This window comes from Armigeres subalbatus, chromosome 1 (genome assembly GCF_024139115.2).
Source record: "Armigeres subalbatus isolate Guangzhou_Male chromosome 1, GZ_Asu_2, whole genome shotgun sequence".
NCBI classification, from domain to species: domain Eukaryota; kingdom Metazoa; phylum Arthropoda; class Insecta; order Diptera; family Culicidae; genus Armigeres; species Armigeres subalbatus.
In genome coordinates, this window is record NC_085139.1 from 98,545,373 (window position 1) to 98,571,925 (window position 26,553).

General features: G+C 40.5%; 1 protein-coding gene across 1 annotated transcript; it reads right to left on the reverse strand.

Annotated features, from left to right (window-relative positions):
* Positions 1-120: 120 nt before the first annotated feature.
* On the reverse strand, positions 121-26,155 carry LOC134227240 (uncharacterized). Its single transcript, XM_062708629.1, has 2 exons — positions 25,726-26,155; positions 121-496 (listed from the first exon to the last, which is right to left on the reverse strand). Exons 1-2 carry the CDS (start codon positions 26,074-26,076, stop codon positions 134-136), a joined length of 714 nt encoding a protein of 237 aa, XP_062564613.1. The 5' UTR covers positions 26,077-26,155; the 3' UTR covers positions 121-133.
* Between the last annotated feature and the right edge of the window lie 398 nt (positions 26,156-26,553).

The following is a 26,553-nucleotide window of genomic DNA, read 5'->3' on the forward strand; positions in this document are numbered from 1 at the left end:
TTGATCTGTAGTAGCGATTAATAATAAAAAGGGGGTGAAACAAAAAAAAATGCAACAGACAGAAAAATAAAACAAACATATTTTTTCATAAAGAGCTAAATAGCCTCTTAAGCCAGAATACTGAATCAACAATTTATTCAACAATCATCGTCATGAGTTTGTTCAATTCGTACGGCACTCCCGGGAACAGGTAACCTTGCTCCTCCAGCTGTTTATAAGTCACCACGATCTCGTCGTAGAATCCAACTTTGGAGGCGGGAATTTGCGATCCGGGATTGGAGAACAGCGTAACGGTCACCGTTAGGCCTAGGGCACGGCACATCGGAATCCGCGCCCGGAGGAGTTCCGTTCCGACGCCACGGCCTCGATACTTTGGCGATACGGAGAGGCCCCACGCCGACAGGTAGTGCTCGATGCCGTACTTCTCGAAAATGTTGGCCTGCTTCAGCAGACCGACGTAGGAGTCGCACACCGTTTGCAGTCCGGCGCTTTTAAACTGGAAAAGACAAAAGATTCGAAAGCATAAAATAAGTTATTTTTAGGAAAATTATGAATGTTTCTAATCGCAAATAGTTTAAAACCCCAAATTATTATAACATCTGAGATACGCTTCGGTTATTCAATTTTAGAGTGGCGAGTAAAATATATTCTTCACTACGAAAAATAATCCTCCATTGGCCTGAAAATTGTTTGATTTTGTGTTGGGTTGAAGGACATTATTCATTATAGCACTCATTTGGGTGCTATAATGGAAAACCAACATCAGAACAGTAATTACATGTCTACATTTTGCTGAATTAGCTTGGGTAAGTGCTTAAATAGTGAGTTCTCTGCGCTTCGTATTAAATTAATTAGTTTGATGAATATGACATCAGAATTTTCCAAAAGCAAGTTCATCTTTGCTTCATAGCTCGTCGAACTATGCACTGTGGCACGATAACATAAAATCTGATTGCTCTCTGCAGAATAATGATTTATGGGCAAGAATGATCATGAGGATTATACTAGACCAGTGATCCCCAAAGAGCGACCCGCGGGCCGCATGCGGCCCTCGAAGCCATTTCCTGCGGCCCGCGAAGGATTTCAGAATATGCACTACATGTGGCCCGTTTATATGCATAAGAAACGCTTTTCATCATACTCAGTTTTTTGTTATACTCAGGGAATTTGTCAAGTTCACAATATTACGATGTATAAGCACCATCATGATTAATTAAATTCATCAGTTCATAGATGTTACGTAGGCCAAATGGTCAATGGTGGAAATTCCAATGGTCAAAAACGGTCAAACTAATGTTGTCATATACTGCTCTGAAATAAGGAAACTTTCAATACAAGTGAGGGTTTGGCAAAATTTAAATTTCCTTTATTTTTAACTTAAGAAAGCAAGCTGAAGATTAACGTACTTTACGCTAAGGTCGTGCATGGCTTTTTTTGACTGCGGGAGCTACTTTGGATTTTTGATTTTCTAAAAAAAACTAAACGGAAAAAATACCAAATTTGAAACAGAAAGTTGCCATCCAACAATCCAAACAACCATTCAACCAATCAACACTGTGATAATGGCAATTTGTGAGTAATTTACTTTATAATTTTTGTTTCAAAATGTCCAAAATAGCCTTCGATCTATCAAAAGAACCCTCGATCGATGGTACCTAAAATATTTAACAAAGTCAAGAATTTCCCAAGCTCCGATTAGTTGACGAATAAAAGGTTTCTGAAAAAATCAATTGATCGGAAATCTGGAAACAAGGCACATAGTGCGGAAATCAGATTTATTCGATTTCTATTCAAAACTGCGGGTAAGTTTACTTGGCTTTGAAACATGTTTGTCGTTATTTGAGCATGAGCATTGAGCATTATTGACCGCCCACGGTTGCTACTCCGTTATTGCCAGGTCAGCTGTAATTACACAGAGAACCAACAGCTGAAGTTTGGGACTAACATCATCTTCAATGTGTAAGAACTGGTGACCCAAAAATAAGCAATACCAGCGCCGGCCGAGTCCGAATGCAGGTCAATTAAGGAATGGGTAGGAAAATGTGATGTCATGATACTCGCTTTGATAGAAGCCGACGAGTCATCTGCACTTCCACGAGACATCACTGGGATGTTGGATATATGGGTTAGGTAATGTGACAGGGTTCGTCTTGGTAAACGGTATGCCGTGTATAGCGTGTAGTTTGATGAATTCAAAACATAATCGAACGAGCACTAATTATTTTAATTACCGACCGCACTAAGCAGAACAAAATTGTCGATGACCAGCCGATCGCTAACCAGTGTAATTCCGTTTTTCACAACAAACGAACGTGCCAAATGAAATCCAACAACCCATATGCATTCCACAAGGCCCGTTCTACAAAATTCAAACTATATTCTAAAAGTGAGGAGCCGAAATTCAGCTTTGCAGTGGAGAGAACCCAATTTCTATGAAAAGACGTACTTTTGTGAATTCAATTCCGTTTTTCACAACAATTGAACGTGCCAAATGAAATCCAACAACCCACATGCATTCTACAAGGCCCATTCTACAAAATTCAAACTTCATTCGAAAAGTGAGGAGCCGAAATTCAGCTTTGCATAGGAGAGAAAGCAAATTCCTTTGAAAATACGTACTTTTGTGAATGAAATTCCGTTTTTCACAATAAATGAACGTGCCAAATGAAATCCAACAACCCACATGTATTCTACAAGGCCCATTCTATAAAATTCAAACTTTATTCTGAAAGTGAGGAGCCGAAATTCAGCTTTGCAGAGGAGAGAACCCAATTTCTATGAAAAAACGTACTTTTGTGAAATTAATTCCGTTTTTTACAATTAATGAACGTGTCAAATAAGATTCAACAACTTTCTTAGATCTTGTACAATTTCTTCTACATAATTCAAACCTCTTTCTCAAAGTTATAAACCGAAAACCAGCTTTACAGAACAGAGAAACCAAATTCCCATAAGAATACGTAGTTTTGTGAATTTAAACCCGTTTTTCTCAAAAACTGGACGTGTTACAAAAAATCTGAATACATGACTGAATTCAGCGAAGAAAAATCTTTCAAGTACACTGAGAATTGTTGAAGGGAGTAAAACACTGTTGACTAGTGATATCGAAATCTGAAAAAAAAGTGACGGAAGAAAGATAGAAGAAAAATAAACGTGTCAACTCGCGAGCGCGGCACACTTCGATCTCCTGAAACATGTTTGTCGTTATTTGATACGACAAACTATGATCAATGGTGGCTCGAAATCTCAATTTTTATCTATTCGTTCAATGACACAGAATTGGGAGATTTCAATATTTTGACTGCTTAAATAGGAAATAAAACTATCAGTTTATTTATTTCATGCATTTACGCGCATACATTTCGCATATTTAAAGTCCTTGAACGGATGGAATGAGGTGAAGGAATCGTTACTGTTATGTGTAGTGAACAATAATCCTTCAACAAAAATTCAAAAAAAATCTTAGAATCGGATCATTTGGGAAAGAAGATTAATATATGTTCTGCAAACTATACTAAAAACATGTTGTTGCGAAAAGATTTTTTTGCAATTCCTAATCATAATATCTGCTTTACAGTTGACGTTTGAGTGATAAAACGGCCTACTTTTCCTCACCAATGACATGGGTGCTTTAATGGACATTATGCAACTCAAATGGGTTGCATAAAATCCATTAAAGCACTCATTTGGGTGCTATAATGGAAAACCAGTATTAGAACAATAGTTACATGACCACATTTAGCTAAATCGGCTTGGGTGAGTGTTCAAATAGTGTATTCTATGTGTCACGTAATAAATGAATCAATTTGATGGACATGACATCAAATTCTCCAAAGTCTGGTTTATCTACCGCCTTATGGTCTGTCGAGCACACAATGAGGCACGATTACATGGAATCTATATGTTTTCTGCAGCAACTTGATTGTTTGACAAGATTGGTCATGCTAAGTGAATAAAATTGTACCATTTTGGTACAGATTTATCATATTTAAGCCCATTTTTCGTCATTGCAAAAAATAGCGTGTGCAACTCGTTGCAAAACTCGATTTTTTCAGCACTCGTAGTATTTATCCAACTCGGCAAGCCTAGTTGGATAAACGTACAACTCGTGCTGAAAAAATCATCTTTTTGCAACTAGTTGCACAAACTACTATTATCGTCTTTAGTATTAACTGCGGTGATAAAACCCGTAGAATAAAATGTTTTCACAAGTATGTTATTTAAAGAAGATTCATCTCAACAAATTTTATTGAAATGTGAAATAGATATTCAAAATAATTTATTAAGCAGTAAAAATCTTCATGAAATGAAAAACAAATCATGCAAATGTACTGTGGCTCGCTTCAACAGTTCGAAATTGCTATGCGGCCCTTGATAGTAAGCATGCTGGGGACCACTGTACTAGACTATACAATTTTGGTACAGAATAACCATTACATAATAACTGTGTGCTTTTTCATGATAGAAAATTGTATTGTGCCTTGCAACAAAATGACAACTTCGGTGATCATTTTCCAAAATTATCCGAAGTACAAATAGCCAGGGATGCCAGATACAATTTTCATAAGTCTGTATCAATTTAGCAAAATGTCTGTATTTGTGTGTATGGTGTTTATCCGCCCTAATATTGTATTTTCGCAATTTTTCCGTCTTTCTCCGTCAAATTCACAAACTCTTTGAATATAATCTGGCACATCGGTCAATCCGTTCGGGCTTCCGAACCGAATATTTTGGCAAATCTTTTTATTGGATTTCAAACGGAATCTGTTTTTAGGCTTTCGAAAGAAATCCCAAAGGTATTCTGTTTGGTATATCCTGGACAGAATCAGAAAGATATTTCGTTCAGAAGCCCAGAAGGCTCCACTTGGAAGTCGAAAAGTATTCTTTTCGAATGACCAAAAGATGTCTTTAACGCTCGGATGTGCAAAATAATTTCGTTCGGATACCCTACAATATTCTGTTAGGAGGTCCAAAAGAACTTTATCTGGAATGAGAAAATTTGTTGCAGCTCTTTTAGGGTAATGTCTTGAACTGTCTAAGACGAGTTTAGTACTTTCCATTTAATTCCACAACGTTTTGTTATCTTTCCTTTCGATCGCAACTGTGAGGCAGTCTTCAGTGTCTCGTACTTGACTCGACTTTGATTTTGACTCGACTCGGTTTATCTAGAATTCCTAGAGATTTCGGTTCGGAGGCCCGAAAGAATTCGCTATCGAAAGCCCTAAAGTATTCCGTTTTGAACCATAGAAGAATTGCTTTCGGAAGTACAGAAAAAAAAATCAGAAGGGTTGTGTACAAGACACGACCGCTCGACGTAAACTACGTAAAACCTCTTAGTGTAATGAGATTTGTAATATCATATGAATATTAGGTTAAATACATGACACAATAGCGAATTTCAACCAAAAATTATTTTAAACTGTTTTCAGAACAAACATTTTTCTCAATCACCACCGACGACCATACAGATGTTAGTGGGACCGCTACCGGCGCAGCCATCGTCTCAATTCAATTCAAAAAGCTGCTCTCACGCGCGCGTTTGCGGTTTTGCTTGCAATCATCGTGCGGTTGTCATCAGCATCGGCAGCGTTCAATAGAATTTGTTTAATTTTTTAGTAGAACAGGTTTGTCGACAGCGAGTTAAAATGAGGAGAAAATTGCATTTACACAATTCTGCTGTCACCGACGACAGCCACTTAATGATTTTCCGCTTATTTGCTACATACGTCATCTTTGTGAATAATTTTCTGCAACAACTACCCGTCGACGGGTAGACAAGACACGTCGACGACAGGACACGACTATGCACAGGAAAAATGAAGCGGTGAGCCAAAAGGTGCGTGCGTTACAGCAATCTGATGTCCGTGTTGGGGATGCATGAACGGAGTTGGTTAGTTCTGAATCTTTTACCAGACGTGAAAGAACTAAAATTTTCAATAGTTTAACGTTGATAATCAAAAGTTTTAAAACATTAACGAATTGGTGGAAAGTTTTCGAAACTATTGGTAATAAAATCTCTAAAATGTATCGAAAGATATAGTCGCTATTAACTTTTGAAATTTTACATGATTTCGTGCCGGCTCCCAATTTGGAAATTTTCATTTGGTACCCTGTATCCGAGGCTTCCCCTTAGACGTAGTTTACGTCAAAATGCTGGCAAATTAATTATTTTGTGTAAAATGGTGATTCTGAAAAATCATAATCTTGAGAGAAAATTTCACTTGGCAACAACTGACGCCATCCATACGAATACATATTTGCAGCACCTACGATGCTGCTGAAATAACAAAACCGAATAAGAATCTTGAAAGAATTTCACTGCCACTGAAGCCATCTCCCTCCGATGTGCGCTCGTGATTCTGCTACGGACGGCAGGCAACTTTATGGCGTCGCCAAGCGGTTAATTTTCACTTTGAATAAAATTCGCCTCGCCTCAATCTTCCTTTGTGTAGAATGGTGGCCCTGAGAAGAACCGATTAATTCCAAATATGTCGACGACAACCACATGATCCACGACACGAGCTGGAATTCGCTCGGCAACTCTGCCGATGATGGAACCGCTCTCCACGACATTTCAAATGAAATGCCTCGCGCGCGCGGGAGAGCAGTTTTCTTATAATCAATAAAGATGGCTCATTAGTCCCGCCTCTTTGTTGTACGGTATGAATGAAAATATTGTGTAACCGTCACAAACCCCCCAAAGGGGCGTGGCTACAGGTTCAACTTTATTGATTACAAGAAAGCAGCTCTTTCGCGCGAGCCATTGCGTTTGAGATGTCGCGAAGAGCAGACCGTGGTACCACCTTTGGCATCGGCGGAGCACCTACCGGAAATTTTATTCCCGGCGATTGTGTGGGTCGCGCGGTCGTCGTCATTAACATTAGCAGCGCTCAGTTTAAATTTTCTTGTATGAAGTAGGGGAATGACGGCTTTGGCAGGTTTTGTTCTATTGTCAGGTAGGGATGAATCGATACAAGTAAATACGGGTAAATACTCGATACTTTTGATTCGATACCAAGTACTTTTGGAATCGATACTTTTATACCGATACCAAGTAAGTATCGAATTGAAGTAGTTGAATCAATTGAGTACTCAATTCAAAATCTATTAAATATTATAAACTTGAATAGAAACACTCATATTTTTTCGTAAGAATCTTTTGAATGCTAGTATTTAAGGTCACTCCTGACAGAATCCAAGATTAAAAGTGCTCGCGTTTTCGGGGGCACACCACTCGATTCAGAGGCGGCGCACAACTGTCATTTTTGTTGATTTTGCTTTGCTGCGTCGCAGCATGCGTGAAATAATAAAAATGACAGTTGTGCGTTGCTTCCGTATCAAGTGGTGTGCCCCCGAAAATGCAAGCACTTTAAATCTTGGATTCCGTCAGGAGTGACCTTAAATCGAATAAATACGTTCAAGTATTTATTTTATGCTAAGAACATTATTTTAAGCTTTTAGTGGAATGTATTTACTTGTCATAAGACGAGTTTGTACTATTCCATTTAATTCCACTACTTTATTGTACCGTCGAGTCAAGTACGAGACACTAAAGACGTCTTATGACAAGTATTTTTTGCTGCTTAACACTTTTTTGTGACCAATCCTTCCCGAATTTCCTCAAAGTCGATAATAAATTACGCAAATATCTTGGGTAATATTGGATCTGCACTAATATTTGCAGCTGTTTTCTAATTATGAATTAAAAAATAGGGCAACTATAAATATAATGATTTATATCGCTTACATCTAAAATGTGTTAGGGGGTTCCGTAGCGTAGTTGGCTACACGTTCGCCTCATAAGCGGACGATCATGGGTTCGATTCCCAGCCCCTTCACCAAGCCCTTGTCAGTCGCCGGAGGTGCAGCCCAAAACGGTGGCGTTTTGGGGTACGCGTCTTACCGACACGGCTGCCCAATGACGACTGACAAATTGTTCTTCTCGGAGGCATTCCTCCAACGTAACCGGATAAACGGCAACCGAACAATGCATCGAGCAATTGGATTCACGATATGGACAAATGGACACAATGGACCCGGCAATGATAACAATAATAAATATCTAAAAATAGATTCTATGTGGATTCTGTATAGCAGAATACCACAGTAGATCACGGCACAGTAGCGGTTAAGAAACACAGAGTGCCTACCAAATAAAGAAATGAATAATAATAATCTAAAATGTGTTCGCTTTTTACACACTATCGAGATAAGTTAATTGTAAAATCGATGGACAAATAGTAATGGAAAGTGCTTAAACCTTCCACTATTCAGTGTTTCATCCAACATAAATTATGAATAACTACTTGTGAGTAAAATATAAATGACAAAATAAATTTACTTCGAATTGATGAGTACTCATATGATACAAGTAGGTATCGATACTTTTAATTCGATACTTTAGTGGTATCGATACTTTTATTCGATACTACTTGAAAGTAAAAGTATCGATACCTTAGTGGTATCGTTTCATCCCTATATGTCAGCCTCGCCTGGAAACCACCGAAGACATCGATCGAGAACTAGCGAATCTACAAGCCGCCATCTCAACTGCCGAAGGAAGATGCATCCGCCAAGTTCCTGCGAATGTAAGTAACTCCATCGAAATTGACGCAGTAACGAAGATCCTTATTTCCAAACGAAACACAGACAAAAGGAGATTCCAACGGGCAGGTAATCTCAACGACAAAATTCTCGCAGCAAAGCTGACAGATTTGATCCGTGATAGGATAACTGGGCTTAAAAACCGAGTTCCGACAAGATTTATATAAGTTAGACTCTGGTTCCAATCCTTTCTGGAAACTTACAAAAATCTTAAAATCCAAACCTCAACAAATCCCTCCACTGATGCCATTGCACAACAGTTTTTAACATCACATAAATTAGGAAGTAACATAATCAGCCCCATGGAAACAGTAGTGCAGGAAACAATGATCACACTAAGAAATACACAGTGCTATGTCCCAAATAATAAGAAGATAACTCTAGACGAAGTCAGGTTAGTTCTCAAAAATACCAAAAATATGAAGGCCCCAGGGTTCGATACCATATTTAACCTTGTATTGAAAAACCTCAGCACCCGTACCTTGACCCACCTGACCTGCATTCTAAATAAATGTATGGACGTTCAGTACTTGTTTATGAGGTTTCATCACCGCGAGAAACTTATTGATTGATTTTCATTGGCTTTTATCGGTGAGATCGAACTACCTAAGCTCAAAGTGGAAGGGAGCATGTTTGTAAAGCACGATGAAGCACAGAATTGAAAGTTATCGCAAGCGAGCGACAAGTATGAAATTGAATAGAAGTTGAAACGTAAGCAGAGGGCCATTGAAGAACAACACGAAATTGAAATCGCTGTTATTTTACCTAACGTCCACCCAGGAACGGCTTGGCTGATAGTGTATGAACTATCTTACCAAGACAGGCAAAATAACAGCGATTTCAACCTGCTGATATGTTGTTCGGCGTTCGAAGACAGTTCTAGCGATCAGTGGCATTTTTCAGATATTCCTGCAAATTGGCGCTACTTATTGGAATTTTTCACGCAACAATTCACACGTTCCTACTTGGCCCAAGCGATCTAATACGAACCGTATTTGTCATTGTTTTGCCAATTAGATTCCTTGTTTATGAGGTTTCATCACCGCGAGAAACTTATTGATTGATTTTCATTGGCTTTTATCGGTGAGATCGAACTACCTAAGCTCAAAGTGGAAGGGAGCATGTTTGTAAAGCACGATGAAGCACAGAATTGAAAGTTATCGTTTTTTTAAAGTTTAAAGTTTCAATTTCGTGTTGTTCTTCAATGGCCCTCTGCTTACGTTTCAACTTCTATTCAATTTCATACTTGTCGCTCGCTTGCGATAACTTTCAATTCTGTGCTTCATCGTGCTTTACAAACATGCTCCCTTCCACTTTGAGCTTAGGTAGTTCGATCTCACCGATAAAAGCCAATGAAAATCAATCAATACGTTCAGTACTTCCCGTCCATATGGAAATGCGCCAAGGTTATTCCTATACAAAAACCGGGGAAAGATCCCACATCGCCTTCCAGTTACAGACCGATCAGCCTCTTGTCGTCAATTAGTAAATTATTTGAAAAACTTATACTAAATCGGTTACTAGAACACATTAGTAATAATAGAATAATCCCAGATCAACAATTTGGCTTTAGAAAAAACCACTCCACCTCACATCAACTACAACGTGTTGCTCAATTTATCCAAAAAAATAAGACGGTAGCCAAATCCACGGTCATGGTTCTACTCGACATAGAGAAGGCCTTCGACAATGTGGGGCACGAAGGCCTTCTCTATAAACTGTATAGGTACAACTTTCCAATATACCTGACTAAAATTATACAAAATTACCTTGCCGATAGGAGCTTTAGGGTTGTAATAAATAATGTCCCCTCACAGACTCTCTCAATCCCAGCAGGAGTTCCGCAAGGGAGCTTACTAGGTCCTGTTTTGTACAATATCTATACCTCTGATGTTCCACAACCTCCAGATGATTGTCATATGTCTTTGTATGCAGACGACACTTCAATAATGGCCAAAGGCCGTAACACCAAAAGCACTATCAAAAAATTACAAACTTATCTAAATTCATACACGGCATACATGCAGACATGGAAAATCAAAATTAACTATTCAAAAAACGCAGGCAATATTATTCCCTTATAAAAACACACCAAGATTAAATCCGCCCAATAATTGCCAAATAACAATAAACGGCAATCCAGTTAAATGGGAAAAGGAAGTAGTATACTTAGGACTTACTTTCGACGAAAAACTCATCTTTCGCACACACATAGATAAAATTAGAACAAAATGTCAAATTTTACTGAAAAAATTGTATCCCTTGATTAACAGAAATTCCAAACTTTCTATTATAAACAAGGCAGCAGTTTATAACCAGATTGTATTACCAGTAATTATGTACGGTTCTCCCATATGGGACTGCTGTGCTAAAACACACAAAAGAAAACTTCAAATAATTCAGAACAAATTTTTGAGACTTATCTATAACCTATCAAGGTTTACCAGAATAACAACTATTCATGAAATAGCAGAAGTAAAAACAATAGAAGAACAACTTATTCACACGAAACAAAAATTTATAGAAAAATCGCGACTTTCAGAGTATGAAACAATACGTGGATTGTTTCCACTGTAGTATTAGTTAGTTAAGATTAGGTTAAGGATTATAACAGTCTACCAGTGATAATATCATTGAAAATGTAAAACAGTAAAATGTAGAAACAATAACAAATCAACAGCAAATAGAACAAAAGATGTAAGCGTAGGCAATCAATTAAAATGTAAAATGAATAGAAATGTTAAAGAATGAAATAAATATGAGATTGAACGAAACGCGCGCGAGCCATTTCTTTCGAGATGTCGCGGAGAGCAGACCGTGGTACCACCTTCGGCATCGGCGGAGCTCCTACCGGAAATTTTATTCCCGGCGATGGTGTGGGTCGCGCGGTCGTCGTCATCAACATTAGCAGCGCTCAGATTAAATTTTCTTGTCTGAAATAGGGGGAATGACGGCTTTGGCAGGTTTTGTTCTATTATTGTCAGGTGGGTTTTTGTTGACCAAATTTTATAAAATTTGGCCACAATATTCTTTGATATGCTATGATATGATATGATATTGGATATGAAGTACTAACGATCGGCTACCATCAATGAAAGTGGCTCTTGGGAGCGTCCACAAATTACGTAACGCTTAGAGGGGGGAGGAGGGTTGGGCGAAGTGTGACGACCCATACATAATTTTTAGATGCTTCATACAAAAGTGTGACATAGGGGAGGGAGGGTTGAAAATGCCTTATTTTTGCGTTCCGTAATTAAAGGATCTTCCCTTAAGGTGACTCGGGGAGGCACTACACACCGTGTTATTTTTCCTATCTTTTGTCTTTTTCTAACATTGTCACCTCGTAATTTTGGAGTGGCGTATTTCGGTTTTCAGTTGTTTGATGTAACTGTAAATGTATCAGCATGTAGATTTCGAGTAAGCACGCGCCGGTGATACTTTTTCAAAATCATATTTGTTGTAAGAAAAAAAATTAAGCTTTAATGATAATCAATAGTATCAATAGAATTGGCAAATTGCTGAAGGGTTTCCGAATCGATTGATAAGCAAATGTCGAAAATCCATCGAAAGATAAAGACGCTATTAGCGTTTAAAATCTATCCTAATTTTTGTGACAGTCTCGAATTTAGATATCTCCGTTTTAAACCCTGTATCTGAGTCTTCCCCTTAGACGAAGTTTACGTCAAAAAATCTGTAGCAAACATCAATACTGACGCCATACAATTTTCTTCAGTCTTAATGCGAATCAATTGTTTGCATGGTCTCCTTCCGATACTTACTTGGAATTCAACTACCGACGTTAGCGTTGCGCTTTGAATAAAGTTCATCTCGGAACCGATTTCTTTTTCAATCATCAACAGGAAAAAAAAATTAGAGTCTCGCGGAAAAATTTCATGTTGTGCCGACAACATCCAAATCGTTGCAAACGCCACATTAGTGAATAAATTGCTGTAGCAATCTTCCGATGACAGCCTATGCTCGAACCGGCACTAATGCTATGATTCCGCTACCGATGCCAAACAATTATGCTTTGTTCTATGAAGAAAGTTCGTCTAATATCAACATTCTCAATCACTAAAATCATAACATTCTCAATCACTAAACTCCGAATTACGCTAGAAAATTTCACCGAAGAATTTTCCAGTTCCTAACGGTTGCACTTTAGGAAAATTATTTCAACTTAACCTTCCTCCCAAATATAATGATGGTCCTGAAAAGAACCGATTAATTGCCACTTATGTGCCTTATCAGCAGCCACTGGGCTGCGCGACCGCCATCCGATGATTCGGCTTAACGAACGCCGTCGATTGCCAGATCCGCCGAAGATGGGACACGGATGAAAATGATGTGCTACTGCTTCCACGACCGCCACCACCACCGACAAAAAATTTCATCCGCTGAGACAGCCGTTGTCACTGGGACCGCTTCTGGACGCCCTGGGGTGGCATTGTGCATCTCGATTCGAACGTAATTCTATCGAGTCGAACATGTTTGGCATTACGGGTTTCGATTCGATCTCGAAAACGACTCATCGTTCGAGTTTGCTCGAGGAGGTACAAGAATAACGAGATGTTTTGGCATTACGGCTACTCGATAGCACACTGAAAAACGACTCAAGTCGAACGAAAAACACTCGTCACCTTTATAGCTTTCGAATGTTGTTCGAGAGTTATCTCTTGCTGAAAGTTTTTAATTATATTTGTTAATGATATGGAAATGCTAATATCATCTTCCAAACTTAGGCGTACATGTTCATGATAGAATTAGAGGCGAAAGTATAGAATTGATAGTTCCGTTAGGATACGGCAGGCATGAAGAATGTTTTTATAGAAGTCGATTTGAAAGCGAGCGGAGGGCAATATTCGTGATGGCACATATCACACGACCTTCCTTCTGCCAAGCTCCCGTATGAAGGGGGAGGGAAGAATATCAGTGTGGTTATTATTTCTCTACAGGAAGAGAATAAATGTTTTGTTATTGTCTCTTGAGGAAAAGAATGTCATTAGTATACCTACTTTTATAGTTTCCAGGCAATATGCAATCTCTAATTATGACTTCAACTAAAATTGGTTTTTGAAGTTTTCACGTATTTCTTGACAATTTCAACAAATCGCGTGGAAAATCTATGAGGAGAATCTGCGTAAAACGTGTATATTCCAAAATCTACGTAAAAATAGATGAGTTAAACAAAAAAACGCGCATAAGATGACCCAAGTGCATTTAACTAAAACGCATGGAAACATCAAAGTAATTTATTATCGAATCCTTCTTTAGCTTTACATTATTTAGCTCAAAATTGGATCTGTGGCATAAACTCGAATAAACATAAAACTTATAAATTGTGTCGTAACATATCAATTTACAAAACATGTCGTATCGGCATAGTGTTTTAATCGGTTGCAACTGCTCAATGAATAATATTTTTATTGAGCACAATTTGCTTTTTTATAAATTAACTGCACTAATAAAAATCCCTTTTTATTGGCAACAATCTAAAGTAATAACGGTTATGTGTGTTTCCACATATATGTTATGCGAATTCACATAGCCATTATGTGGGAAATGCTATAGTCAAAATTTATTTGTGCCACACATAATGGATATGATTGGATTTTTGTCAGTGTGCCAATTCATGCCCTGAAGGATGCCTTTCCAACACGCAGATGAAATTACTCTTATTCTCTCTGTTTACTCACATTCGCCATGCGCTGAAGGTTGTCTCTCGAGCGGGCGGCATACTAAACACGGAGACAGCTATCTCTTATTCTCTCTGTTTACATTTAGTTTGACAGAACATACTCGATTGAACTAGTACAGCACCATTCGAAATCTTGTACTGCAACTGAATGAAGTCGAACGAAATACATAATGCCGCAATTTTTTCGAAACGAATCCAAAAACTTACGAATCGAGTGATTCGATTCGAGATGCGCAATGTCACCCCTGGTCCGCTCGCCGTGACATCCAGAATGAAAATGACGCGCGCACGCGAAACACGGGGCTTTTTATACACAGGGAAAACGAAGCAGTGGATCAAAAGGCCCGTACCTTACTGCAATCTGATGTCCGTGTTGGGGAATTATGAACGGAATTGAATTTTTTACCCGGTTTGGAAAGAAACAACATTTTCAATAGTTTAACGTTGATAATCAATAGTATCAATAGAATTGGCAAATTGCTGGAGAGTTTCTGAATCGATTGATAAGCAAATGTCGAAAATCCATCGAAAGATAAAGACGCTGGAAATTCCGGTTTTACACCCTGTATCTGAGTCTTCCCCTTAGACGTAGTTTACGTCAAAACATTATTTACGCTTCATTGATTAAAGTTTACATTTTCCCATACAACTGCACCCCACTTTTATGATTAGCCAATGATCAGACTGTATGTATTGGATGCCAAACAGCTGGAGCCAGTGTTGCGAAACTCTTACTCGCGAGTAAAAAAATACTCACTCTTTACTCATTTTGTGAGTAATACTCAGGCCGTGAGCTACTCACTAAAAACTCATACTCACGCAGTGAGTAGGACACCAAACTCACTGCGAGTATTACTCACGCAGTGAGTAACTCACTTGTGAGTATAGACTGTGAAACTCAGACGTGAGTGAGTAAAAGTACTCTTGGGGAGTATGGTAAAAGAGCGTCCACAAATTACGTAACGCTTAGAGGGGGGGAGGGGGGGTTGAGCGAAGTGTGACGATCTATACAAAATTTTCAGATGTTTCATAAAAAAAGTGTGACGTAGGGGGAAGGGGGGTTGAAAAAGCTCAATTTTGCGTTACGGAATTAATGGATCTTCCTAAGTAGCGTGTAGCTAATGAAAAAAAAAATGCATGCGAAATGCAAGTTAATTAAACGATGTTTATCATTATCATTCATATACCATGCAAGATAAAGATTGTCGATGTCGTCGCTGTCCGGTACATCTTTTGTTCTCGAGGATAGGGTGCTAAATGTCAATGAAAGAAAAATACATTCGATTTGACAGTTCGGTACCCAACATGTTTCGGACAGCAGAACAAAGAGAACCGAAGTGACAATCCTTATCTTGTAACTAAAATATCTTTTGTTCCATTAATAATGACATAATTTTTTATTACATATTGATATTTTCCGAGATATTTGCCAATCGACAGCTTAATTTATGTCGTAGATGCGCGGCTACAAACCAAGACCATGCTGGAGGTGGCTGAGGTCGATTCCCGGTCCGGTTTAGAAAATTTTCGATATGTAAATTTTCTCGATTTCTCTGGGCATAACAGTGCCTCATGATATAAGAATGCAAAAATGGTAAAAATGGCTTAGAAACCTACCAGTTTATAAGAGCAAGATTACCAGTGGTGAGTATAAGCCGTTTGGCAGCGAAGTATCATTACTTGACACTTTACTAAAAGCGCTGTTAAACCTATAGCGCAACTGACAGGTGACCAAATTCGCTTTGACGCAGCCACGCTGTTGCCATCTAGTGGTGACGGACGTGTGCGTGAAATCACTGTTTTTCAACATGGTGAAGTATAGGAAGTTTATTTCAAAATGCTTTTAAAATGTTATTAACAGTGATATGTTGAAAACTTTTAAATATATAGGGTTAGAATTTTGAAAAACTACATGTTAGGCTCCTTATCTACACATGTTTTTTTTTATCAAAATAATTCAACTTTCGTGTTACCTATATAAAAGTAAATTAAATTTCTATTCTACAAAAATGAACAATTTTCGGTTAAAATGTGTTCTAACACTTCAATAAGCATTTTAAAATTGACGTCCTGTATCCCTTGCTGGGTGAAATAAAATAGCATCAGCCGACCCCCATTTTGTTTTCTCGCTTTCGTCAGGGCCAATTTGGTAGCGCGGTAAGAGCGCTGCTATTTAATGAACTGTCAAACGCCACCGGTGCGGAATTCATTTCATTTCATTTATTTAGTCTACATCTATACAGATAACACTGAATCAACAATTTGACGCCACAATACACGGTTCGAGGCCGCATCTCTCCATCCTCGAATACGCCCCACGCTCGCCAAGTCGTTCTGCACCTGGTCTGCCCATCTCGCTCGCTGCGCTCCACGTCGTCTCGTACCTGCCGGATCGGAAGCGAACACCATCTTTGCAGGGTTGCTGTCCGGCATTCTTGCAACATACCCTGCCCATCGTACCCTTCCGGCTTTAGCTACCTTCTGGATACTGGGTTCGCCGTAGAGCTGAGCGAGCTTATGGTTCATTCTTCGCCGCCACACACCGTCTTCTTGCGCACCGCCAAAGATGGTCCTAAGCACCCGTCTCTCGAATACTCCGAGTGCTTGCAAGTCCTCCTCGAGCATTGTCCATGTTTCATGTCCGTAGAGGACTACCGGTCTTATTAACGTCTTGTACATGACACATTTGGTGCGGTGGCGAATCTTTTCGACCGCAGTTTCTTCTGGAGCCCGTAGTAGGCCCGACTTCCACAGATGATGCGCCTTCGTATTTCACGACTAACGTTGTTGTCAGCCGTTAGCAAGGATCCGAGGTAGACGAATTCCTCGACCACCTCGAAGGTATCCCCGTCTATCGTAACACTGCTTCCCAGGCGGACCCTGTCGCGCTCGGTTCCACCCACAAGCATGTACTTTGTCTTTGACGCATTCACTACCAGTCCAACTTTTGTTGCTTCACGTTTCAGGCGGGTGTACAGTTCTGCCACCTTTGCAAATGTTCGGCCGACAATGTCCATGTCATCCGCGAAGCAAATAAATTGACTGGATCTGTTGAAAATCGTTCCCCGGCTGTTACAGCCGGCTCTCCGCATGACACCTTCTAGCGCAATGTTGAACAACAGGCACGAAAGTCCATCACCTTGTCTTAGTCCCCGGCGCGATTCGAACGAACTGGAGTGTTCGCCCGAGATCTTCCCACAGTTTTGCACACCATCCACCGTTGCTTTGATCAGTCTGGTAAGCTTTCCAGGGAAGCTGTTCTCGTCCATAATTTTCCATAGCTCTACGCGGTCTATACTGTCGTATGCCGCCTTGAAATCAACGAACAGATGGTGCGTTGGGACCTGGTATTCACGGCATTTTTGAAGGATTTGCCGTACAGTAAAGATCTGGTCCGTTGTCGAGCGGCCGTCAACGAAGCCGGCTTGATAACTTCCCACGAACTCGTTCACTAATGGTGACAGACGACGGAAGATGATCTGGGATATCACTTTGTAGGCGGCATTAAGGATGGTGATCGCTCGAAAGTTCTCACACTCCAGTTTGTCACCTTTCTTGTAGATGGGGCATATAACCCCTTCCTTCCACTCCTCCGGTAGCTGTTCGTTTTCCCAGATTCTGACTATCAGTTTGTGCAGGCAAGTGGCCAGCTTTTCCGGGCCCATCTTGATGAGCTCAGCTCCGATACCATCCTTACCAGCTGCTTTATTGGTCTTTAGCTGTTGAATGGCATCCTTAACTTCCCTCAAGGTGGGGGCTGGTTGGCTTCCATCGTCCGCTGAACTGACGTAGTCATCTCCTCCGCTGCCTTGACTTTCATTGCCTGTACTCTCAGCGCCATTCAGATGTTCCTCGTAATGCTGCTTCCACCTTTCGATCACCACACGTTCGTCCGTCAAGATGCTCCCATCCTTATCCCGGCACATTTCGGCTCGCGGCACGAAGCCTTTGCGGGATGCGTTGAGCTTCTGATAGAACTTGCGTGTATCTTGAGAACGGCACAGCTGTTCCATCTCCTCGCACTCCGCTTCTTCCAGGCGGCGTTTCTTCTCCTGTAAAGGCGGGTCTGCTGTCTCCGCTTCCGTCTATAACGTTCCACGTTCTGCCGGGTACCTTGCTGCAGCGCGACCGCCCGCGCTGCGTCCTTCTCCTCCAGAATCTGTCTGCACTCTTCGTCGAACCAATCGTTCCGTCGACTTCGACCCATATACCCGACGTTGTTCTCCGCTGCGTCGTTAATGGCTGCTTTGACTGTATTCCAGCAGTCCTCAAGAGGGGCCCCATCGAGCTCACCCTCTTCCGGCAACGCTGCCTCGAGATGCTGCGCGTATGCAGTGGTGACATCAGGTTGCTTCAGTCGCTCTAGGTCGTACCGCGGCGGTCGTCGGTACCGAACATTGTTGATGACGGATAGTTTTGGGCGCAGTTTAACCATCACCAGATAGTGGTCAGAGTCGATGTTAGCGCCACGATATGTCCTGACGTCGATAATGTCGGAGAAGTGCCGTCCATCAATCAGAACGTGGTCGATTTGTGATTCTGTCTGCAGTGGCGATCTCCAGGTGTACCGATACGGGAGGCTGTGTTGGAAGTAGGTGCTGCGAATGGCCATATTCTTGGAGGCGGCGAAATCAATTAGTCGTAGGCCGTTTTCATTCGTCAGCCGGTGAGCGCTGAACTTTCCAATAGTCGGTCTAAACTCCTCCTCTTGGCCAACCTGAGCGTTCAAATCTCCTATGATGATTTTGACGTCGTGGCTTGGGCAGCTGTCGTACTCACGTTCCAGCTGCGCGTAGAATGCGTCCTTATCATCATCAGTGCTTCCGGAGTGTGGGCTATGGACGTTGATTATGCTGAAGTTGAAGAACCGGCCTTTGATCCTCAACCTGCACATTCTCTCGTTGATCGGCCACCACCCGATCACGCGCCTTTGCATGTCGCCCATCACTATGAAAGCTGTTCCCAGCTCGTGTGTGCTGCCGCAGCTCTGGTAGATGGTATGATTACCTCTAAACGTTCGCACCATTGATCCCTTCCAACAAACCTCCTGCAGCGCTACGATGCCGAATCCACGGTCCTTGAGCACATCGGCGAGTATGCGTGTGCTCCCGATGAAGTTGAGAGATTTGCAGTTCCACGAACCGAGTTTCCAATCGCTAGTCCCTTTTCGTCGCAGTGGTCTTCGCCGATGGTTCCGGTCCGTACTCTCTTGTTGATTGTTCGTTGCTTATGATTTTTAAAAGCTGGCTTGCAGTACCTGATATTAAACCACCTAAATTTCCGAAAGACCATTCCACCTTATTTCCGGTGGACCATGGTGCACAGTTTCACTAGAGTCCCTCGCTGGCACTCGGACGATGATCAGCCGCCCTAAGATGGGGAACAGACGCTGTTGTGAGCCGCTCCTGACATGGAGAACAGACGCTCAATAAGATTTGCACCTCCGGAGAGGAGCAAACCCCCCCTTCCCTGTCAGCATACGACCATAGTTCCCACCGGAGTTGGTTACCCGATCTTCCCTAAGGTTGCTCGTATCCCGGCCAGCACCGCGGGGAGGTAGGGATAGGAGTTGCTGGGTAAGAGGCTAAGGACCGCGAGATGGGGTCTATTTTATTCCTTCAGGTACGCGAAGTACCAATGGTACGCTTTACCCAGCATTTGCCGTGCCGGTGCGGAATACAGCAACCAAATTGATAGTCGAAAACAGTGACTGGCACGGAAAAGAGTAAATAAACTAAAATTACAGCGCAGTGGGTAATGAAAATACTCGCGCCCGGTAATGATGCTCTAACTGTGGAAGTGCTTAATGGAACGTACACACGGTCAAGCAGTTTGACCAACATTGACTCCACCACTCGTTTATTCAAACAGCGACACGAACAATCATTTGATTCGACCAACAATATCACACACGAACGACCGAGGCGCCAACTTGAGCACCAACCATCAAAAAATATATGGGGGTTTGTGCAACTTCACTACAAATGCTCAAACATATTCGACGAACCTTGACTCCACCCCCGACAACTCAAACCAAAATCAAACCGTTTTAATTTTTTCCAACCGAGCCGCCAACTGTCAAATGGTTGTTCGAACAACTTCACACACGTTCGAACAAAGCAGCAACCGAGGCGTTTTCTTGGGGGCGGAGTCAATGTTCGTCAAACTGCTTGACTGGTGTGTACGTTGCATAACGAACACTAAGCTCCGAGGCGGCAATATCCTAGTGGGGGATGTAATGTAAATTACTTTAGATTTTTGTTAATAAACATGTGTGGATTTTCATTAACGTGTAGCTTTCTTGCTACAAAAGTTTGAGTTAGGTAAAAACAACTCAAAAATGCATGGATATTTTTAAGAGTGCGCAAGAGCTGTCATTGGTGTTTGTATCGTTTTTTACGTGCCACCACCGTCGGTCCAGTGAGAAACTGTGAAAAAGGTGGTTTTCCAGGTTTTCCCTATTCGCGAAGTCGAAGCAAAATTCTTCACACAAACAATGACAGTTCTTTATGGGTTTTTACAGTAGAGCAACAGAGAGGAGGAGATGGCGGCCATGTTCCACTCAAACTCTGACATATAGCAATGGGATTTCCCATAGGAGGGAAGAGCAGAATTTGCTTCGACTTCGCGAATAGGCAAGTGATCTGCTTTGGAGTTCTCGATTGCGTCGGCCGCTCGTGCGGAATGATGGTGGTCTTTGGTATTCGAGATGACAAATGGTCAAGGGGTAAGCTTGTTTTGCTTACTGTTTTTTATTTCAATGCTAGACTAAACCATTTCTAAATATTGTTCAGTTGGTACAATTGCGATTATCTTCCTGCCGGACGATCTTCGGTTTCAACGTACATTCGCCGTTATTTCGTCATCCAACTCCTTGCCCTTGCTACGAGTACGGCTTTGCGGCCTACAACGGCTATTTGCTTGAATCGCTGGCCGGTGAAGCTGTTGTCGTATCGTCAGCTGCATTCAGTCAGGGTCCGAAAAACGAATGAAAACTCCAAATAGTTTACGGGTGAGTATTTGCAGTCTATAAGTAAACAATGATCCAAATGCTTTGCCTGACTAAATTGATTAAATGTAGGAATTATTTGAATTGATTGCCTAAGTTCACAAATTTCGAGTATTTAAACAAACATAATGGAAGGTATATTGCCACAATAATAATAAAATCGATGTGCATCGTGCTTGATTCGAATCGAGTAAGAAAATAATTAAGCTTTTTTAGTGGAATGTTTTCTCCTGTGAAAAGACGAGTTTAGTACTGTATCATTTAACTCCACCACGTTGCAATCTTGATTCGTATTTTAACCCCAACAGCCAGGCCGTCTTCAGTGTCTCGTACTTAGCTCGACTAGGTCGAGTCAAGTACTAGATACTGAGGACGACCCTATGGTTGAGGTCGAAATACGTTTCAAGACTACAACGTGATGGAGTCATATGGAACAATACCAAACTCGTCTATGACAAGTCGATCGAGTTTTATTCCATTTAATTTGACTCCTTGATTGCAACTTTTTAGATACATATACATACGTATTAGGGTGGTTCAAAAAATCGATTTTGCTCCACAGTGCTCATCTGATTCTTTACCATGTTCTGAGTGTCCTCTGAAAATTTGAGCTCATTTGGATTAAAACTGATTTAGCACAAGTCGTTTCAAGTTTGCATGCAAATTAGTATGGGGAAATTTATTTTTTCATTATACTCTTAATGACGCTTCCCCATCAAGTGCATGTTAAAAGAAAACCTACATAGCTAAAAGGAATACTCAACAGCTTTCACTCAGTGAAAACTGTATCTCAATTAATCGTTCCAATAATTAGTAATCGAATTTAATCTATACCGTGGTTTTCTGGAGCTAATTGCATAACTCATCAACAGGCAACAATGCTGCTCGTGGCACGAAAGATAGCACACACAAATTCAGGCTACTATGTTGCACTCCACGTTTCAGTGATGCCCTCAGAGAAGTTTAACGATCATGACTAAAGATTCGCAACATGTCTTAAATTCGATTACTAATTATTGGGACGATTAATCAACATGCGGTTTTCGTTGGGTGAAAGCTGTTGAGTATCCCTTTTAGCTATGTTGGTTTTCTTTGAACCTGCGCCTTATGGGGAAACGTCATTAACAGTATAATGAAAAAATAAATTTCCCCATACTAATTTGCATGCAAACTTGAAACGGCTTGTGCTAAATCAGTTTTAATCCAAATGAGCTCAAATTTTCAGAGGACACTCAGAACATGGTAAAGAATCAGATGAGCACTGTGGAGCAAAATCGATTTTTTGAACCACCCTAATACGTATCTGTAAAGTTGCAATCAAGTGGACAAACATACTATCCAGCATATGCATTTGAATAAATTGACTTAATATTGAATTGGTTAAAACTTAAAACGACTTAATGAGGTAGATATCTCAAGCATATCAGTTTTAGAGAATTTTTCCATAAAATTGTTTGGGTGGTAAAAACCAATATGTAGGCAACTTTGGTTTAGAATTCAACCATTTGACGTTGCCAGTGTATGAGACAATACAAGGCTAGATAGTTGAAAATCTGTGGGATTCAAAAACTTGCTGACTTTTGCAAAGCTTTTATAGACAGTTGCTCAAAACCATTGCGATGTTGGATGGTTCAATTTGCGATTCAACAAATATCAGTAAACTAGTCGACCCGGCAGACGTTGTCCTGCATAGTAGGCGAAAATGCGCGTTTCGAACTGCCCATGCAGAGTTTCCATACAAATCTTTATTTTAGTTTTTTACGTATTGCTCAACCTTACTCGTAATTTTTGCATGAGGAAATATCATATAAACACGTCGGAAATGCTAATGAACTTTTTCGCTGAAGGAATGAAGAAAATCCATCCAGTCGTTTTCAAGTTATGCGGATACGAACACAGACCATTTCATTTTTATTATATAGAAGAAGATGTAGAGCTCTCGCAATCTGTGAGCTGCTGATTATTCCTGCCTTGTTGGCTGGTAAACACCATTGTGAAGTCAGTTGAATTTAAAAAAAGAAAAAAAAGACAGAATCACCGTCTTCGACCAGAAGAGGTCGCACAGACTGAACACTTAACATCTAGCATTAGACAACGGACAAGGACATTATTTATTACCTTTCAGGATAGATATCTTAGAACCTGTAAAATTTAAGAAGTAAATGTCGTCTGTCAATGATTGGGATGTGCTAATTTAATAGATATTTTAATTACAATTATGACTAGCACTACGGCTAGTTTCAAAGCTTTTGACAAACAGTATGTTGTTCTAATATTTTGAGCATGAGAACGCTGGTAACACTTATACATTAAACAGCCTCACACCTTTTTACTACAGCCTATTTTGTTTTCAAAACAAAACAACAAAACAACAAGACATAAGCATAAATAATTTTCTCATTATTAATTTATTAGGAATGCTCTACATTGCTGATTCATCAAAACAACAACCTTTAGTGTTTTAATATTCTATAAACCTTCGAGACAATTCGTTATAACTAACGCAACTAGCTTACATTCATTTAAAATATTATGTCGTATGAGTAAAAATAACTCACGAGTGAGTAATGTAATTGGTCATACTCACTCGTGAGTTTGAGTATTGAAACCCAAACTCACGCGTGAGTATACTCGCAGTGAGTTTGAAACTGAATACTCAAACTCGTGAGTGAGTGAGTAGGTTTCAAACACTGCTCACTCATTTCTCAACACTGGCTGGAGCACCGGGAGACTTGCTCGACTTGAATCACGAAGCGCCCGTTACCACGTTTAGCTTACGCTGAGAACCAGCTACTGACTTTCTTTTCTTCAGGAGACCGAAGCGGAAGGAGTATTCCTCGCTTATGAAGTATGGTAAATATTTTCGTTTGATCCACCGGAACTCATCACATTGGTAGTTAAAGCGAAAGTGGTACATTATGGATGGGGAAACTTCAACTGGACTGGAATATTCCAGTTCTACCGGCTGTAGATAAAGAACAGCAGTATTAACCACCAGAAACTCACAGCTCTCGTTCACCTGCTGACTCCCCGCCAAGTGCATAGTCCAGGCTACGCACGTTTGGAAGTCCACGGCTTTAGCTATACGCATGATCTACTCTGTAAACTTCACCGAGATCTGTGCCACACTGCCACGACTCATATTGTACACGACAAATTGTACATCGATACGTGCCGTACCTCCGCGCTTGCCTTTCGAACAGCTGATGAAACAGTTTTCTCCCGTGCGCTTGAACCAGGCGTAGTACACAGTATAAAAATGTTACAACAAAAAGCTCCATTCGATTCCACTCATTTTTCCATCACATTTTTAAAATACAGGTTGTCATTGCTCCATGCTTGTATTCAACGTTGCGTACAAGAAAAGATCAAGAAAAATTCTAAGTTATGGAACACAAAATTATGGGTTCAGATAATTCCATAACGTGAAATTCTTAGAAATTTTGACTGTGCAGTTTTAAAACGTTGGATAACTAGCCACATATACGAATGCATGCATGACAATTTATCACAGAAACCCTGCAGTGTTATTACTGTGAATATGGCTGTGTAATGAATAAGCTGTGAGGTGGCAGCATCCCTGATAAGAAATTTATTTTTTTCAACTGATGCTCATACTGCATCAAAAACTTTTCTCAACCAAATTTGTGAAAAAAATATAACTTTTAAAATAAAAATTCCTCGAAAAAGAAAGTTCTTGAAAAAATTCTATTTTAGTCAACGGACTAATTTCTTTAGTTGTCAACAGATCTAATAGAACAACTATAAACAAATCAACTGTTTAACTTATTGATCTGGATGAGTTAAATAAATAAAATTTTGACCAGAAGAATAATTTGCTACTTGAAGCGAATAACAAGAAAGGCTTAGTTCAAACTTGAAATTCGCAAAGGCATGACAGGCACGCTGACTTGAAGATAATTATTGCTACTATCTTTAATACCAGCTAAAAATCATGCATTGTCTGGAGTTTAGTACAGTTCTTCTTGTAACAATTTATTCGTAAACCAATCAATATTAAAGCGTAGATAGTCATTGGTGTGAAAAAAAATACGATAGGTGCTCTTAGTTCAGCTGTTGCAATAACAAACCATCGATAAACCCTTTTGGTCTAGAAGTTATTCGTCACAAAAGTCTCTTCATAATGCAAAACTTTTTAAGCTACTAATCTATAGATATTCGTCTTTTCGTTAAATGTAAGCACATTTAGCGATATAGCACTTCGTTCAAGGTTCCTCTCCGTAGATGAATACGTGGTAGATGATGCCTCACTTAATTGTTCCAATTAACATATTTGAACAATGTGATAAATCATGATAATCCGCCCAAAATATACAGCACGCTTTTACGATAAATTAGATATTGTTGTCGATATGTACACCGCTGCAAATGAAAATTTGATCACAAAACTGACCTTCAACTCCTTGGAATCGCCCTTCGACACCACCGTCAGCATGTTGAGCCCGACAATTTCGTCCGACCCTTCCCGGAAACACACGATGGCAACACGCTTCCGCGCGATATCTTGCCACATCTGGTCGAACTCCTCCAGCGCGTCCGGATCCTTGTACAGTCCCACGCTTCCGCACATCGGTTCATCGTGCAGGAAGTGCGTCTTCATGTGCTCGATTGCATCCCGGACGCGATCCTCCGGCAGGTCCTGCACTCGGTACTCGACCAGGCGGTCACTGTTCAAATCGCGCGCCTGGAAGCGCAACCAAACGCGAGGCCATTCGATTTCCGTAGGGCGACTCCAGGAGCTCATTGCGCGGGGTTTAGCTACGCGAGACAGACTGCTATCGGACTAACGAACGGGCGATACGAGACTGAAGCCAGTTCGGGAGGCGTATGATAACTAACTAAATGGCATTGCACGCTATCTATGCAATCAACCTGTTTGCACTGTGACATGCACACAGGTGAATTCTTGTGGGAAAACTGGTCAACACGAAGTACAGAAAAACCGCGGTGTAATTAAACCGGTTGGTATAAAGGTCGGTCAAATGCGATGTTTGACGGAGATGGTTGCGTTATTGTTCGACATTATCGATATGACAACATAGAAAATATAATGCACAACAAATGAACAAAATCAACTATCCCATATTGCTGTCTCACAGGAACTGTTTTTCAAAGAACCAATTGCATTATATTGGAACTATTTTAGAAATAAAGAGAGATACTACACTCGTCACACAGAAGAGAATTGTTAGAGACGTTGTTTCAATTTTATCAAGACCTT

Coding starts and splice junctions, on each gene's coding strand:
- LOC134227240 (XM_062708629.1), bottom strand. CDS start 26,076: ATGAGCTCCTGGAGTCGCCCTACGGAAATCGAATGGCCTCGCGTTTGG. Junction 497..25,725: donor GCGATTCCAAGGAGTTGAAG/GTCAGTTTTGTG, acceptor TGTCTTTTCCAG/TTTAAAAGCGCCGGACTGCA.